Below are 15,710 nucleotides of genomic sequence, written 5' to 3'. Positions count from 1 at the left end.
GGGATGCGGTGGCATGTGGCAGGGCAAACCGATATACTAGTATGTTATACATTAAAAGTCTATGAAGTATATATAAAATTTGGTGGCACGCCATTTAAGAAACACTGATCTAGAGAGAGATATAAAAGAATATTTTCCTTTTGAGAAGAAATTATCTTCTGTTTATAACCTTTCCTTATTGTACAGATACCTATTTCCTTATATTGCAAGCTTTCTTTCAAGCAGGGTCCTCATTATCCTCATATCTCTGTCTTCCTACTAAAGAAAAAAAAATCTGCAATATATTTAAAGTGATGGTAAATTTGCCTGATATAGAAATAATAAATGTAATCCTCGCAATCTTTTATTAGGTTCCGTTAATCAACTTTTGGGGGTTTTTTTGCGCTAAAGTTAATAATTTACATTACCAAGTCTGTCTCACCTCCTTCCACCCATCATTAAACTGCCTTTTTTCTTTTTACTGACGTTAGCCAATAAATTTGTGTGCCGTATGGATCTACAAGGAAAAAAAATCTCGCAAATTAAAAGAAAAAATGTAGTTAAACGAAGGGCGGACAGAGGTGCAACAGTTAGACTTAGTAATGTAAATAATTAACTTTAATTTAGAGCAAAAAAAAAAAAACAACAAAAGTTAATAAATGAAACTTATAATAAAAGATTGTGAGGATTTCATTTATTTCAATATTGGGCAAATTTATCATCTCTTAAAGCTTCTCTGAACCATCACTATTAAGAGCAGAAAATAATTATTTTTTATTTTGCACTTAGATATCTGTATTTGGCTTTGGAGCAGACAATCACGGAAATTGGCATCATTATTGGGAAAATAATCGATTTGCTGGAGCTTTTCGGAAGACCGGAGTGCATAATGCAGATTTTGAATCAAAACTCCTGACAAAGTTAGCAAACGAAGGGAGAGTGAAACTTTTCAAATAAACTGTGCCACTATATCACAGATATAATATTTTTTGTATTTTGATATTAAAATTTCCATAAATAAAATTATATATTTTTCTGACTATTTGTTAAAAAAAAGTGTCAGTTCAGTTCTGAAGAAGTTGCAGAGAATTTTACAAAATGAAATTTTTTTTTTTACTTTATTGTACATTTTTTTTTTTTCAGGATGCTTTTAGCAACCATTATAGATATTTTGTAATTTATTACAAGTTTTCAACATTACTACTTTTCTAGAAAGATCAAGCATTTGGCACAAGGTTACAATTGAACTGTTTTCTGCACAAGCATATGGCATAAAAAGCAAATAAATGAAAGGACACAGTTTGCATGATCCTTATTAAAATGAACTGAAAGATTATCTCTGTCTCATGTAAATATTAATTATGGAAATATGTTACATTATTCAGGTATTACTGCCCCTGAGAATGAGTAAAACTATTGTCTGTATTTCCACTGCTGGTCAATACAACCATACTATTTATTCATACCAGGGCTACGTATTTTCCTAAACATGCTTACAAGCAGGGAGCCACTAAGTGACATCCCTGGCTCTCCTTGTGCTGACTATGCAGTGTAATTACAGAACAAAGAAAGCTGCAGTTTTATGTTTTAGATCACAGCAGCAGAGAACATAAAAACTAAACAGGTGGCAAACAGGCAGCCATCCCTGCCTTCCAGCTAGGGCTGGATTTATCAAGGCCTTTTTGCCTATGTGGAGCAGGTTCTCATAAGCGAGTCTGCTGCCACATATTTAAGAAGCTAAAACTTCTTTCTTTCATGTAATTGGCAAGAGTCCATGAGCTAGTGACGTATGGGATATACATTCCTACCAGGAGGGGGCAAACTTTCCCAAACCTCAAATGCCTATAAATACACCTCCCACCACACCCACAACTCTGTTTTACAAACGTTGCCTCCTATGGAGGTGGTGAAGTAAGTTTGTGCTTGATTTTTAAGATTTCTTCTATGATAAGCGCTTCTAAGCATTCTGAAGCCCAATTCCTCTCAGAGTACAGTGCTTGTCAGAGGGATGTGAAGAGAGCATCGCCTATTAATTTTATGGTTTCTCTAACAGGAAATCTTTTCAAAGGTTCTCTGTTATCGGTTGTAGGGATTCATCTTTTACCTCCCTTTTCAGATTGACAATATACTCTTATATATCATTACCTCTGCTGATAGTTTTCAGTACTGGTTTGGCTATCTGCTATATGTGGATGGGTGTCTTTCAGTAAGTATGTATCAATGTTTAAGACACTCTCAGCTATGGTTTGGAGCTTTATGTATTAATATAAAGTTTTAAATATATGTTTTTTACTTATATTTGCCATGAGTCAGGTCTATGTACTGTATATTTCACTTTGCAGTCTAAACAGTTTCAGTATAGAAATCATGTTGAGAAGTTTATTTAAACTTTTTTCTTACCTGGGGTTCAATCTTTTTCTAATTTGACTTGTTTTTCAATTTTTTTCGCAGGCAAATCTAGGCTTGCGAGGACGCAAAATGCTGTTTTTTATTGCATCATTATTGGCGCAAAACTTTTCTGCCGCGAAGTCGCCTTTCATGGCGCAAATTTTGTCATTTCCTGCGTCTTTGTTGACACTAGTTGTTTTGGCGCGAAATCGCGTTTGTTATGAGGCGAGTTGTCATTTTATGGTGTTGGTTTAGCACCAACATTTTTTAACTTTCTTTTGCGTAATGCCTCATTCTTGGAGCCAAATTTAGTTATTTTACCCCTCTCCCTCTATTGCTCGCTGTTTTCATGAATTTTGAAAGCTATTATGCCTGCTTTTTTATTTTATTTTTTGTTTGTTTTTTTAAAAAAAATACTATCTTTGTTTTTTTATCTACTGAAACTGTTACATTGTGGAAATTGAATGTTTTGCCTAATGTTATTTTTCTTTTTCTGTTACATTTTGCGAGATGTCTCATTCTGATCCTGATTCTGATGTTACTGTAGAAACTATGATGCCCTGAAACACTATTCTATAAAGCTAAGTGTGTTCTTTTCATTATTAAGCTGTTGTTATTTCTTCAGCTCAATTATGTGGCATTTATTATATTTTATGCTAATAATGTTTCTACATGTACAATGACATTTACTGTTTTTACTTACTCAGTTCATGTACTTGATTTCATCTGCAAACATCACGTTATTGTTTTTATCATAAAAGGTTATGACTGCTATTATGTCTTTAAATAAACTTACAAGGTCTTTTCAAAATTGTTAAGATTTAATTAATTTTGTTCTGACCGACAGCATACTTAAGTTTATTCTACTGATAAAGGTTTTTTTTGGTTCAAAGGATCCTGTATCAGAGACAGTTTTGTTAAAAATTCTCCTTATTTCTTATTTGAACATTCTTTGTTCAGGAAAATGTGTTATTTCTCTTGTAAGGTGTATCCAGTCCACGGATCATCCATTACTTGTGGGATATTCTCATTCCCAACAGGAAGTTGCAAGAGGACACCCACAGCAGAGCTGTAATATAGCTCCTCCCCTAACTGTCATAGCCAGTCATTCTCTTGCAACTCTCAACAAGCAAGGACGTTGTAGGAGAGAGTGGTTAAATATAGCTAGTTTATTTTCTTCAATCAAAAGTTTGTTATTTTTAAATAGTACCGGAGTTGTGCTATTTTATCTCAGGCAGTAAATAGAAGAAGAATCTGCCTGAGGTTTCTATGATCTTAGCAGGTTGTAACTAAGATCCATTGCTATTCTCATATATGTCTGAGGGGATTACACAGATGAGGTAACTTCAGCGAGAGAATGGCGTGCAGTTTATTCTGCTATCAGGTATGTGCAGTTATAATTTTTTCTAGAGATGGAAAACACTAGAAAATGCTGCTGATACCGGATTAATGTAAGTTAAGCCTGAATACAGTGATTTAATAACGACTGGTATCATGCTTACTCCCAGGGGTAATACCCTTATGATATTTGCAATATAAAACGTTTGCTGGGATGTTTAATCGTTTTTATATATGCTTTGGTGATAAAACTTTATTGGGGGCCTAGTTTTTTCCACATGGCTGGCTTAAATTTTGACTAGAAACAATTTCCACTGTTGTAGTATAAAAGTTACAGTTGGTGCAGTTAAAATTACAAACTGTGACATCCAGCTTCCCTCAAAGGCCCTCTGAATGCTATAGGACATCTCTAAAGGGCCCAAAGGCTTTCCAAAGTCGTTTATTGGGGAAGGTAGGGCCACAGCTTGCTGTGGCAGTTGGTTGTGACTGTTAAAAAACGTCTATTTCGGTTTTTTTTTTTATCCGTTTTTTGAACTAAGGGGTTATTCATCCATTTGCAAGTGGGTGCAATGCTCTGTTAGCCTATTATACACACTGTAAAAATTTCGTTTGATTTACTGCATTTTTTCACTGTTTTTCAAATTCTGACAAAATTTGTTTCTCTTAAAGGCACAGTACCGTTTTTTATATTTGCTTGTTAACTTGATTTAAAGTGTTTTCCAAGCTTGCTAGTCTCATTGCTATTCTGTATAAACATGTCTGACATAGAAGAAACTCCTTGTTTATTATGTTTAAAAGCCATGGTGGAACCCCCTCTTAGAATGTGTACCAAATGTACTGATTTCATTTTATGCAATAAAGATCATTTTCTGTCTTTAAAAAATGTATCACCAGAGGAATCTGACGAGGGGGAAGTTATGCCGACAAACTTTCCCCACGTGTCAGACCCTTTGACTCCCGCTCAAATGGCGCCAAGTACATCTAGGGCGCCCATAGCGTTTACTTTACAAGACATGGCGGCAGTCATGGATAATACACTGTCAGCGGTATTAGCCAGACTACCTGAACTTAGAGGTAAGCGAGATAGCTCTGGGGTGAGACAAAATGCAGAGCATACTGACGCTTTAAGAACCATGTCTGATACTGCCTCACAATATGCAGAAGCTGAGGAAAGAGAGCTTCAGTCAGTGGTCAGTAGTCCAAATACCTAAAAGGTTTACAGAAATTATTAATAAGGAATGGGATAGATCAGGTGTGCCGTTCTCTTCCCCTCCTATTTTTAGAAAAATGTTTCCAATAGACGCCACCACATGGGACTTATGGCAGACAGTCCCTAAGGTGGAAGGAGCAGTTTCTACTCTAGTAAAGCGTACTACTATCCCTGTCGAGGACAGTTGTGCTTTTTTTTTTATAGATCCAATGGATAAAAAATTAGAGGTTACCTTAAGACAATATTTATTCAACAAGGTTTTATCCTACAGCCCCTTGCATGCATTGCCCCTGTCACTGCTGCTGCGGCGTACTGGTTTGAGTCTCTGGAAGAGGCTTTACAGGTAGCGACTCCATTGGATGACATACTTGGCAAACTTAGAGCACTTTTTAAGCTAGCCAATTCTTTTATTCTGATGCCATTGTTCATTTGACTAAACTAACGGCTAAGAATTCTGGTTTTGCTATACAGGCGCGCAGAGCGCTATGGCTTAGATCATGGTCAGCTGACGTGACTTCAAAATCTAAGCTACTTAACATTCCCTTCAAGGGGCAGACCCTATTCGGGCCTGGTTGAAGGAGATTATTGCTGATATCACTGGAGGAAAAAGTCATGCCCTTCCTCAGGACAGGTCCAAATCTAGGGCCAAACAGTCTAATTTTCGTGCCTTTCAAAACTTCAAGGCAGGTGCGGCATCAACTTCCTCTAATAATAAACAAGAGGGAACTTTTGCTCAATCCAAGACGGTCTGGAGACCTGACATGGAAAAAAGGTAAGCAGGTAAAAAAGCCTGCTGCTGCCTCTAAGACAGCATGAAGGAACGGCCCCCTATCCGGGAACGGATCTAGTGGGGGGCAGACTTTCACTCTTTGCCCAGGCGTGGGCAAGAGATGTTCAGGATCCCTGGGCGTTGGAAATTATATCCCAGGGATATCTTCTGGACTTCAAAGCTTCCCCCCCAAAAGGGAGATTTCACCTTTCACAATTATCTGCACACCAGATAAAGAGAGAGGCATTCTTACACTGTGTACGAGTCCTCCTAGTTATGGGAGTGATCCATCCAGTTCCAAAGGAGGAACAGGGACAGGGTTTTTACTCAAATCTGTTTGTGGTTCCCAAAAAAGAGGGAACCATCAGACCAATTTTGGATCTAAAGATCTTAAACAAATTCCTCAAAGTTCCGTCGTTCAAGATGGAAACTATTCGTACCATCCTACCACTGATCCAGGAGGGTCAATATATGACTACAGTGGATCTAAAGGATGCTTATCTTCACATTCCGATACACAAAGATCATCATCGGTTTCTCAGGTTTGCCTTTTAAGACAGGCATTACCAGTTGTAGCTCTTCCCTTGGGATTAGCTACAGCCCCAAGAATCTTTACAAAGGTTCTAGGGTCACTTATGGCGGTCCTAAGGCCGCGGGGCATAGCAGTAGCCCCTTATTTAGACGACATCCTGATACAGGCGTCAAACTTCCAAATTGCCAAGTCTCATACGGACGTAGTACTGGCATTTCTGTGGTCGCATGGGTGGAAAGTGAACGAGGAAAAGAGTTCTCTATCCCCACTCACAAGAGTTTCCTTTCTAGGGACTCTGATAGATTCTGTAGAAATGAAAATTCACCTGACGGAGTCCAGGTTATCAAAGCTTCTAAATTCCTGCCGGGTTCTTCATTCCATTCCGCGCCCTTCGGTGGTTCAGTGTATGGAAGTAATCGGCTTAATGGTAGCGGCAATGGACATAGTGCCGTTTGCACGCTTACATCTCAGACCGCTGCAACTATGCATGCTCAGTCAGTGGAGCGGGGATTACACAGATTTGTCCCCTCAACTGAATCTGGACCAAGAGACCAGGGATTCTCTTCTCTGGTGGCTATCTCGGGTCCATCTGTCCAAAGGTATGACCTTTCGCAGGCCAGATTGGACAATTGTTACGACAGATGCCAGCCTTCTAGGTTGGGGTGCAGTCTGGAACTCCCTGAAGGCTCAGGGATAGTGGACTCAAGAGGAGTCTCTCCTTCCATTAAATATTCTGGAACTAAGAGCGATATTCAAGGCTCTTCAGGCTTGGCCTCAGTTAGCAACTCTGAGGTACATCAGATTTCAGTCGGACAACATCACGACTGTAGCTTACATCAACCATCAAGGGGGAACGAGAAGTTCCCTAGAGATGTTAGAAGTTTAAAAAATAATTCGCTGGGCAGAGATTCACTCTTGCCACCTATCAGCTATCCATATCCCAGGTGTAGAGCACTGGGAGGCGGATTTTCTAAGTCTTCAGACTTTTCATCCGGGAGAGTGGGAACTCCATCCGGAGGCATTTGCACAACTGATTCATCGTTGGGGCAAACCAGAACTGGATCTCATGGCGTCTCGCCAGAATGCCAAGCTTCCGTGTTACGGATCCAGGTCCAGGGATCCCAAGGCGACACTGATAGATGCTCTAGCAGCGCCCTGGTCTTTCAACCTGGCTTATGTGTTTCCACCGTTTCCTCTGCTCCCTCGACTGATTGCCAAGATCAAGCAGGAGAGAGCATCGGTGATTCTGATAGCACCTGCGTGGCCACGCAGGACCTGGTATGCAGATCTAGTGGACATGTCATCCTTTCCACCATGGTCTCTGCCCCTGAAACAGGACCTTCTACTTCAGGGTCTTTTCAACCATTCAAATCTAATTTCTCTGAGGCTGACTGCCTAGAGATTGAACGCTTGATTTTATCAAAACGTGGCTAATCCGAGTCAGTTATTGATACCTTAAGACAGGCACGAAAGCCTGTCACCAGGAAAATTTACCATAAGGTATGGCGTAGATATCTTTATTGGTGTGAATCCAAGGGTTACTCATGGAGTAAGGTCAGGATTGCTAGGATATTATCTTTTCTCCAAGAAGGTTTGGAAAAAGGATTGTCAGCTAGTTAAGCGTCTGGCAGATGTTCCAGACGTTCAGGCATTTTGTCAGGCTTTAGTTAGAATCAAGCCTGTGTTTAAACCTGTTGCTCCACCATGGAGCTTAAACTTGGTTCTTAAGGTTCTTCAAGGAGTTCCGTTTGAACCTCTTCATTCCATAGATATCAAGCTTTTATCTTGGAAAGTTCTTTTTTTGGTAGCTATTTCCTCGGCTCGTAGAGTCTCTGAGCTATCTGCCTTACAATGTGATTCTCCTTATCTGATTTTTTCATACGGATAAGGTAGTCCTGCGTACCAAACCTGGGTTCTTACCTAAGGTGGTATCTAAGAAGAATATCAATCAAGAGATTGTTGTTCCATCCTTGTGTTACACAATTTGGACGTGGTCCGTGCTTTAAAGTTTTACTTACAAGCTACTAAAGATTTTCGTCAAACATCTGCTTTGTTTGTTGTCTACTCTGGACAGAGGAGAGGTCAAAAGGCTTCGGCAACCTCTTTTTCTTTTTGACTAAGAAGCTTAATCCACTTAGCCTATGAGACTGCTGGACAGCAACCTCCTGAAAGGATTACAGCTCATTCCACTAGAGCTGTGGCTTCCACTTGGGCCTTTAAAATTGAGGCTTCTTTTGATCAGATTTGCAAGGCGACGACTTCGCTTCGTATTTTTTCAAAATTTTACAAATTTGATACTTTTGCTTCTTCGGAGGCTATATTTGGGGGAGAGGTTTTATGGGCAGTGGTTCCTTCCATTTAAGTTCCTGCCTTGTCCCTCCCTTCATCCGTGTACTTTAGCTTTGGTATTGGTATCCCACAAGTAATGGATGATCCGTGGACTGGATACACCTTACAAGAGAAAACACAATTTATGCTTACCTGATAAATTTATTTCTCTTGTGGTGTATCCAGTCCACGGCCCGCCCTGTCATTTTAAGGCAGGTAATTTTAAAATTGAAACTACAGTAACCACTGCACCCTATGGTTCCTCCTTTCTCAGCTTGTTTTCGGTCGAATGACTGGCTATGACAGTTAGGGGAGGAGCTATATTACAGCTCTGCTGTGGGTGTCCTCTTGCAACTTCCTGTTGTGAATGAGAATATCCCACAAGTAATGGATGATCCGTGGACTGGATACACCACAAGAGAAATAAATTTATCAGGTAAGCATAAATTGTGTTTTTTAGCTTTTAGGAGCCTAGTCCTCCTATTAACTATGTTATTTTAAAATCTGGATTTTAAGATTTTAATTTTGCTTCTGAGGTTTTTTCCTATTCAAGATACATTCGCCTAGATTTAGAGTTTTGTCGGTAAAAAGCCGCGTAGCTAATGCTGCTTTTTTTGCCAACGCACCCTTCCAACAACGCTGGTATTTAGAGTTGTCTGAGGGGCTGCATTAGGCTAAAAAAAGGGAGCGTTGAGCCTAACTTAGCTCCACTTCAACCCTCAATACCAGCGTTGCTTACGGTAGCTGGCAAAACGTGCTCGTGCACGATATCCCCATAGGAAACAATGGGGCATTTTGGGCTGAAAAAAAACCTAACACCTGCAAAAAAGCAGCGTTCAGCTCCTAACGCAGCCCCATTGTTTCCTATGGGGAAACACTTTCTAAGTTTGCACCTAACACCCTAACATGTACCCCGAGTCTAAACACCCCTAACCTTACACTTATTAACCTCTAATCTGCCGCTATCGCTGACACCTGCATTATACTATTAACCCCTAATCTGCCGCTCCGTACACCGCCGCAACCTACATTATACTTATGAACCCCTAATCTGCTGCCCCTAACATCGCCGGCACCTATATTATATTTATCACCCCCTAATCTGCCCCCCCCAACGTCGCCACTACCTTACCTACACTTATTAACCCCTAATCTGCTGACAGGACCTCGCTGCCACTATAATAAATGTATTAACCCCTAAACCGCCGCACTCCCGCCTCACAAACACTATAATAAATGTGATTAACCCCTAATCTGCCCTCCCTAACATCGCCGCCACCTACCTACAATTATTAACCCCTAATCTCCCGCCCGCACCGTCGCCGCTACTATAATAAATTTATTAACCCCTAGCCCTAACACCCCCCCTAACATAAATATAATTTAAATTAAACTAAATAATATTCCTAAAATTAACTAAATTAATCCTATTTAAAACTAAATACTTACCTATCAAATAAACCCTAATATAGCTACAATATAACTAATAATTACATTGTAGCTATTTTAGGATTTATATTTATTTTACAGGCCACTTTGTATTTATTTTAACTAAATACAATAGTTATTAAATAGTTAATAACTATTTAATAGCTACCTAGTTAAAATAATTACCAAATCACCTGTAAAATAAATCCTAACCTAAGTTACAAATACACCTAACACTACACTCTAATTAAATTAATTAAATTACATACAATTAGCTAAAATAAAATACAATTAAATAAACTATACTATAATACAAAAAAACAAACACTAAATTACAAAAAATAAAAAAGAATTACAAGCAGTTTAAACTAATTACACCTAATCTAACCCCCCTAATAAAATAAAAAAGCCCCCCAAAATAAAAAATTCCCTACCCTATTCTAAAATACAAAAGTAATCAGCTCTTTTACCTGAAAAGAAAAATACAATACCCTCCCCCCAACATTACAACCCACCCAAACCCCCTTAAATAAACCTATCGCTAACCCCCTGAAGATCATCCTACCTTGAGTCGTCTTCACCCAGCCGAGCCAAATTCTTCATCCAAGGTGCGTAGAGGAGGTCCTTGATCTGGTAGAAGTCTTCATCCAAGCGGCAAAGAAGAGGTCCTCCATCCGGTAGAAGTGTTCATCCAGTCGGCGTCTTCAATCTTCATCCATGCGGAGCGGAGCCATCTTCAACGGAGCCGACGCGGAGCCATCCTCTTCAACCGACGGATTAACGATGAATGAAGGTTCCTTTAAGGGACGTCATCCAAGATGGCGTCCCTTCAAATCCGATTGGCTGATAGAACTCTATCAATCAATCGTATTGAACTCGCATTCTACTGGCTGTTCCGATCAGCCAATAGAATGCGAGTTCAATACGATTGGCTGATTGGATCAGTCAATCGGATTGAACTTCAATCTGATTGGCTGATTGCATCAGCCAATCAGATTTTTTCTACCTTAATTCCGATTGGCTGATTGAATTCTATCAGCCAATCTGAATTGAAGGGACGCCATCTTGGATGACGTCCCTTAAAGAAACCTTCATTCGTCGTTAGTCCGTCGGGGAAGGAGGATGTTCCGCATCGGCGGGATGAAGATGGATCCGAAAGAAAGAAGATAGAAGATGCCGCTTAGAAGACCTCTTCTTTGCCGCTTGGATCAAGACTTCGTCCGGATGGAGGACATCTTCTTGATCCACTTGGATGAAGAATTCGGCTCGGCTGGGTGAAGACGACTCAGGTTAGGGAGATCTTCAGGGGGTTAGTGATAGGTTTTTTTAAGGGGGGTTTGGGTAGGTTAGAGTAGGGGTATGTGGGTGGTGGGTTGTAATGTTGGGGGGGTATTGTATTTTTATTTTCATGCAAAAGAGCTGATTACTTTGGGGCAAGGCCCAGCAAAAAGCCCTTTTAAGGGCTGGTAAAAGAGCCGATTACTTTTGTATTTTAGAATTGGGTAGGGAATTTTTTATTTTGGGGGGCTTTTTTATTTTATTAGGGGGCTTAGATTAGGTGTAATTAGTTTAAACTGTTTGTAATTCATTTTTATTTTTTGTAATTTAGTGTTTGTTTGTTTTTGTATTATAGAATAGTTTATTTTATTGTATTTTATTTTAGGTAATTGTAGGTAATTTATTTAATTAATTTAATGATAGTGTAGTGTTAGGTTTAATTGTAACTTAGGTTAGGATTTATTTTACAGGTAATTTTGTAATTATTTTAACCAGGTAGCTATTAAATAGTTCTTAACTATTTAATAGCTATTGTACCTAGTTAAAATAAATACAAAGTTGCCTGTAAAATAAATATAAATCCTAAAATAGCTACAATGTAATTATTAATTATGTTGTAGCTATATTAGGGTTTATTTGATAGGTATTTAGTTTTAAATAGGAATAATTTAGTTAATTATAGGAATATTATTTCGTTAAATATAAATTATATTTATGTTAGGGGGGTGTTAGGGTTAGAGTTAGGTTTAGGGGTTAATAACTTTATTATAGTAGCGTCGACGGTGCGGGCAGGAGATTAGGGGTTAATAATTGTAGGTAGGTGGCGGCGATGTTAGGGAGGGCAGATTAGGGGTTAATACTATTTATTCTAGTGTTTGCGAGGCGGGAGTTATTATAGTGGCGGCGAGGTCCAGTCGGCAGATTAGGGATTAATAAGTGTAGTTAGGTAGTGGCGACGTTGGAGGGGCAGATTAGGGGTTAATAAATATAATATAGGGGTCGACGATGTTAGGGGCAGCAGATTAGGGGTTCATAGGGATAATGTAGGTGGCGGTGGTGTCCGGTCGGCAGATTAGGGGTTACATTTTTTTATTAGAGTGGCGGCGATGTGGGGGGGGGGCCTCGGTTTAGGGGTACATAGGTAGTTTATGGGTGCTAGTGTACTTTAGAGCACAGTAGTTAAGAGCTTTATATTCCGGCGTTAGCCCATAAAGCTCTTAACTACTGACTTTTTTTGGCGTTAGGAGTCTTGTCGGTAGAGGGTCTACCGCTCACTTCTCCCAAGACTCCAAATACCAGCGTTAGGCAGATCCCATTGAAAAGATAGGATACGCAATTGGCGTAAGGGGATCTGCGGTAGCCTGGAATCGCGGTAGAGAAGTGAGCGGTAGACCCTTTCCTGCCTGACTCTAAATACCAGCGGGTGACGGCTAACGCAAAACTCTAAATCTAGGTGATTCTGTATTATGTTCTAAAGAATGGTTAATCCTGATTCCCTTTTGGGACTGTACTACTATTTCTATGGAAATTGGTACTTATTTTTAGGATATAACAAGTATATAACTCTGTTTATTTACTTCTGATGTATTCATTTTATTATGTTTACTATATTATTATGATTTAAAATATTTTGTTATTAGCTCTAGCTTTTTAGGATAATAATTTGTTTGATTTCTATAATCTCCACTATTTGGAGGTTTAGAGTTTTTTCTGCCCTACTTTTAGTCCGGTGAAGTAGATCAGTTGGTGAATGTCCTGACTACAAACGCTTGTTCTAGATCCAAGGGTCATAGATTCATATCCCAGCAGGGTTAATACAGCCCTTCGGCCTTTTGAGGTCAATTTATTGTGTACCATTTATTTGGGTAATAATAACAACTGTTTTTATCAGCTGCTAATTTGGTTAACTCTGAGTGTAAGCACTGAAAAAGCGTTTTTTTTTATTTTTTATTATCCTTCTGGGAGAAAAATGCTATATAATTACTAGTTATTAGTCTGCATGAAGGTGCAGTTCTCAAACCAGTCCTTCTGGTGGGGGGCAGATTAGATTGTTTTTGGATGAACTCAGTCCAAAATCTATCACCTAGATTACGAGTTTTGTCGGTAAAGCCGAGCGTGGCTAACACTCAGTTTCAGCTCACCACTCACCTACAAACAATGCTGGTATTACAGGTTTTTTTCAACCTGGCATTAGCCTCTAAAAAGTGAGCGAAGAGCAAAATTTAGCTTCACATCTCACCTCAATACCAGCGCTGCTTACGGTAGCGGTGAGCTGGTAAAACGCGATTGTGCACGATTTCCCCATAGGAAACAATGGGGCAGAATCGGCTGAAAAAAAACCTAACACCTGCAAAAAAGCAGCGTTCAGCTCCTAACGCAGCCCCATTGATTCCTATGGGGAAACACTTTTTATGTCTACACCTAACACCCTAACATGAACCCCGAGTCTAAACACCCCTAATCTTACACTTATTAACCCCTAATCTGCTGCCCCCGACATCGCCGACACCTGCATTATAATTATTAACCCCTAATCTGCCGCTCCAGACACCGCCGCCACCTACATTATACTTATGAACCCCTAATCTGCTGCCCCCAACATCGCCGCCACCTACATTATATTTATTAAACCCTAATCTGCCCCCCCCAACGTCGCCGCAACTATACTAAATGTATTAACCCCTAATCTGTCGCCAACGCCGCCGCCACTATAATAAAGTTATTAACCCCTAAACCTAAGTCTAACCCTAACACCCCCTAACTTAAATATAATTTAAATAAATCTAAATAAAATAACTACAATTAAATAAATTATTCCTATTTAAAACTAAATACCTATAAAATAAACCCTAAGCTAGCTACAATATAACTAATAGTTACATTGTAGCTATCTCAGGGTTTATTTTTATTTTACAGGCAACTTTGTATTTATTTTAACTAGGTACAATAGTTATTAAATAGTTATTAACTATTTAATAACTTTTTAGTTAAAATAAAGACAAATTTACCTGTAAAATAAATCCTAACCTAAGTTACAATTACACCTAACACTACACTATCATTTAAATTAATTACCTAAACTAACTACAATTAAATACAATTAAACACTAAATTACAAAAATAATAAAATAATTACAATTTTTTAAACTAATTACACCTAATCTAATCCCCCTAATAAAATAAAAAAGCCCCCCAAAATAAAAAAAAGCCCTACCCTATACTAAATTACAAATATCCCTTAAAAGGGCCTTTTGCAGGGCATTGCCCCAAAGTAATCAGCTCTTTTACCTGTAAGAAAAAATACAATACCCCCCAACATTAAAACCCACCACCCACACACCCAACCCTACTCTAAAACCCACCCAATCCCCCCTTAATAAAACCTAACACTACCCCCTTGAAGATCACTCTACCTTGAGACGTTTTCACCCAACCGGGCAGAAGTGGTCCTCCAGAGGGGCAGAAGCCTTCATCCGATCCGGGCAGAAGAGGACCTCCAGACGGGCAGAAGTCTTCATCCAGGCGGCATCTTCTATCTTCATCCATCCGGAGCGGGTCCATCTTCAAGCCAGCCGACGCGGAGCATCCTCTTCTAACGACATCCAAATGAAGGTCCCTTTAAATGACGTCATCCAAGATGGCGTCCCTTGAATTCCGATTGGCTGATAGGATTCTATCAACCAATCGTAATTAAGGTAGGAAAAATCTTATTAGCTGATGCAATCAGCCAATAGGATTGAGCTCGCATTCTATTGGCTGATTGGAACAGCCAATAGAATGCGAGTTCAATCCTATTGGCTGATTGGATCAGCCAATAGGATTTAACTTCAAACCTATTGGCTGATTGCATCAGCCAATAGGATTTTTCCTACCTTAATTCCGATTGGCTGATAGAATCCTATCACTGGGTGTTAGTGTACTTTATAGCACTTTAGTTAAGAGTTTTTATGTTACTGCGTTAGCCCATAAAACTCTTAACTACTGACTTTTAAATGCGGTAGGAGTCTTGACTGGAGAGGGTCTACCGCTTACTTCTTCCAAGACTCGTAATACCGGCGTTAGGAAAATCCCATTAAACAGATAGGATACGCAATTGACGTAAGGGGATTTGCGGTATGCTCGAGTCGCGGAAAAAAAAAGTGAGTGGTACACCTGTACCTGCAAGACTTGTAATACCAGCGGGCATTAAAAAGCAGCGTTGGGACCTCACAACGCTGCTTTTTAAGGCTAACGCAAGACTCGTAATCTAGCCGTATATTATTCTTAGGGTCTGAATAGATTTTTAGAATGAGACCTTCTATGGGAAAATTCATTCTTTCTCAGTACACTCTGTGAATTTTTTTCAGGACTGATTATACCAGTTCTTTAGCAGAAACAGGGATTGGGTTTCTATTCAATTCTATTCTTTGTCCCAAAGAAGAAAGGTTTATTCAGACCAATCTAAGATCTTTATATTTTTT

The 15,710-nt window shown here is 39.3% G+C and overlaps 1 protein-coding gene across 3 annotated transcripts in view; it reads left to right on the top strand.

Annotated features, from left to right (window-relative positions):
• Positions 1 to 1,315, top strand: part of LOC128642330 (CMP-N-acetylneuraminate-beta-galactosamide-alpha-2,3-sialyltransferase 2) — a 334,854-nt gene extending 333,539 nt beyond the window's left edge. For all 3 annotated transcript variants that reach the window (XM_053695242.1, XM_053695177.1, XM_053695104.1), the window contains exon 7: positions 769 to 1,315. In XM_053695242.1, coding sequence (XP_053551217.1) covers positions 769 to 936 — 168 coding nt within the window. In that variant the 3' untranslated portion in view covers positions 937 to 1,315. The remainder of the gene's footprint in view (positions 1 to 768) is intronic.
• The last annotated feature ends 14,395 nt before the right edge of the window (positions 1,316 to 15,710 follow it).

This window comes from Bombina bombina, chromosome 1 (genome assembly GCF_027579735.1).
Source record: "Bombina bombina isolate aBomBom1 chromosome 1, aBomBom1.pri, whole genome shotgun sequence".
NCBI classification, from domain to species: Eukaryota; Metazoa; Chordata; class Amphibia; order Anura; family Bombinatoridae; genus Bombina; species Bombina bombina.
Note: the sequence above shows the minus strand (reverse complement) of the source record. Positions and strands in the feature narration are given on the sequence as shown.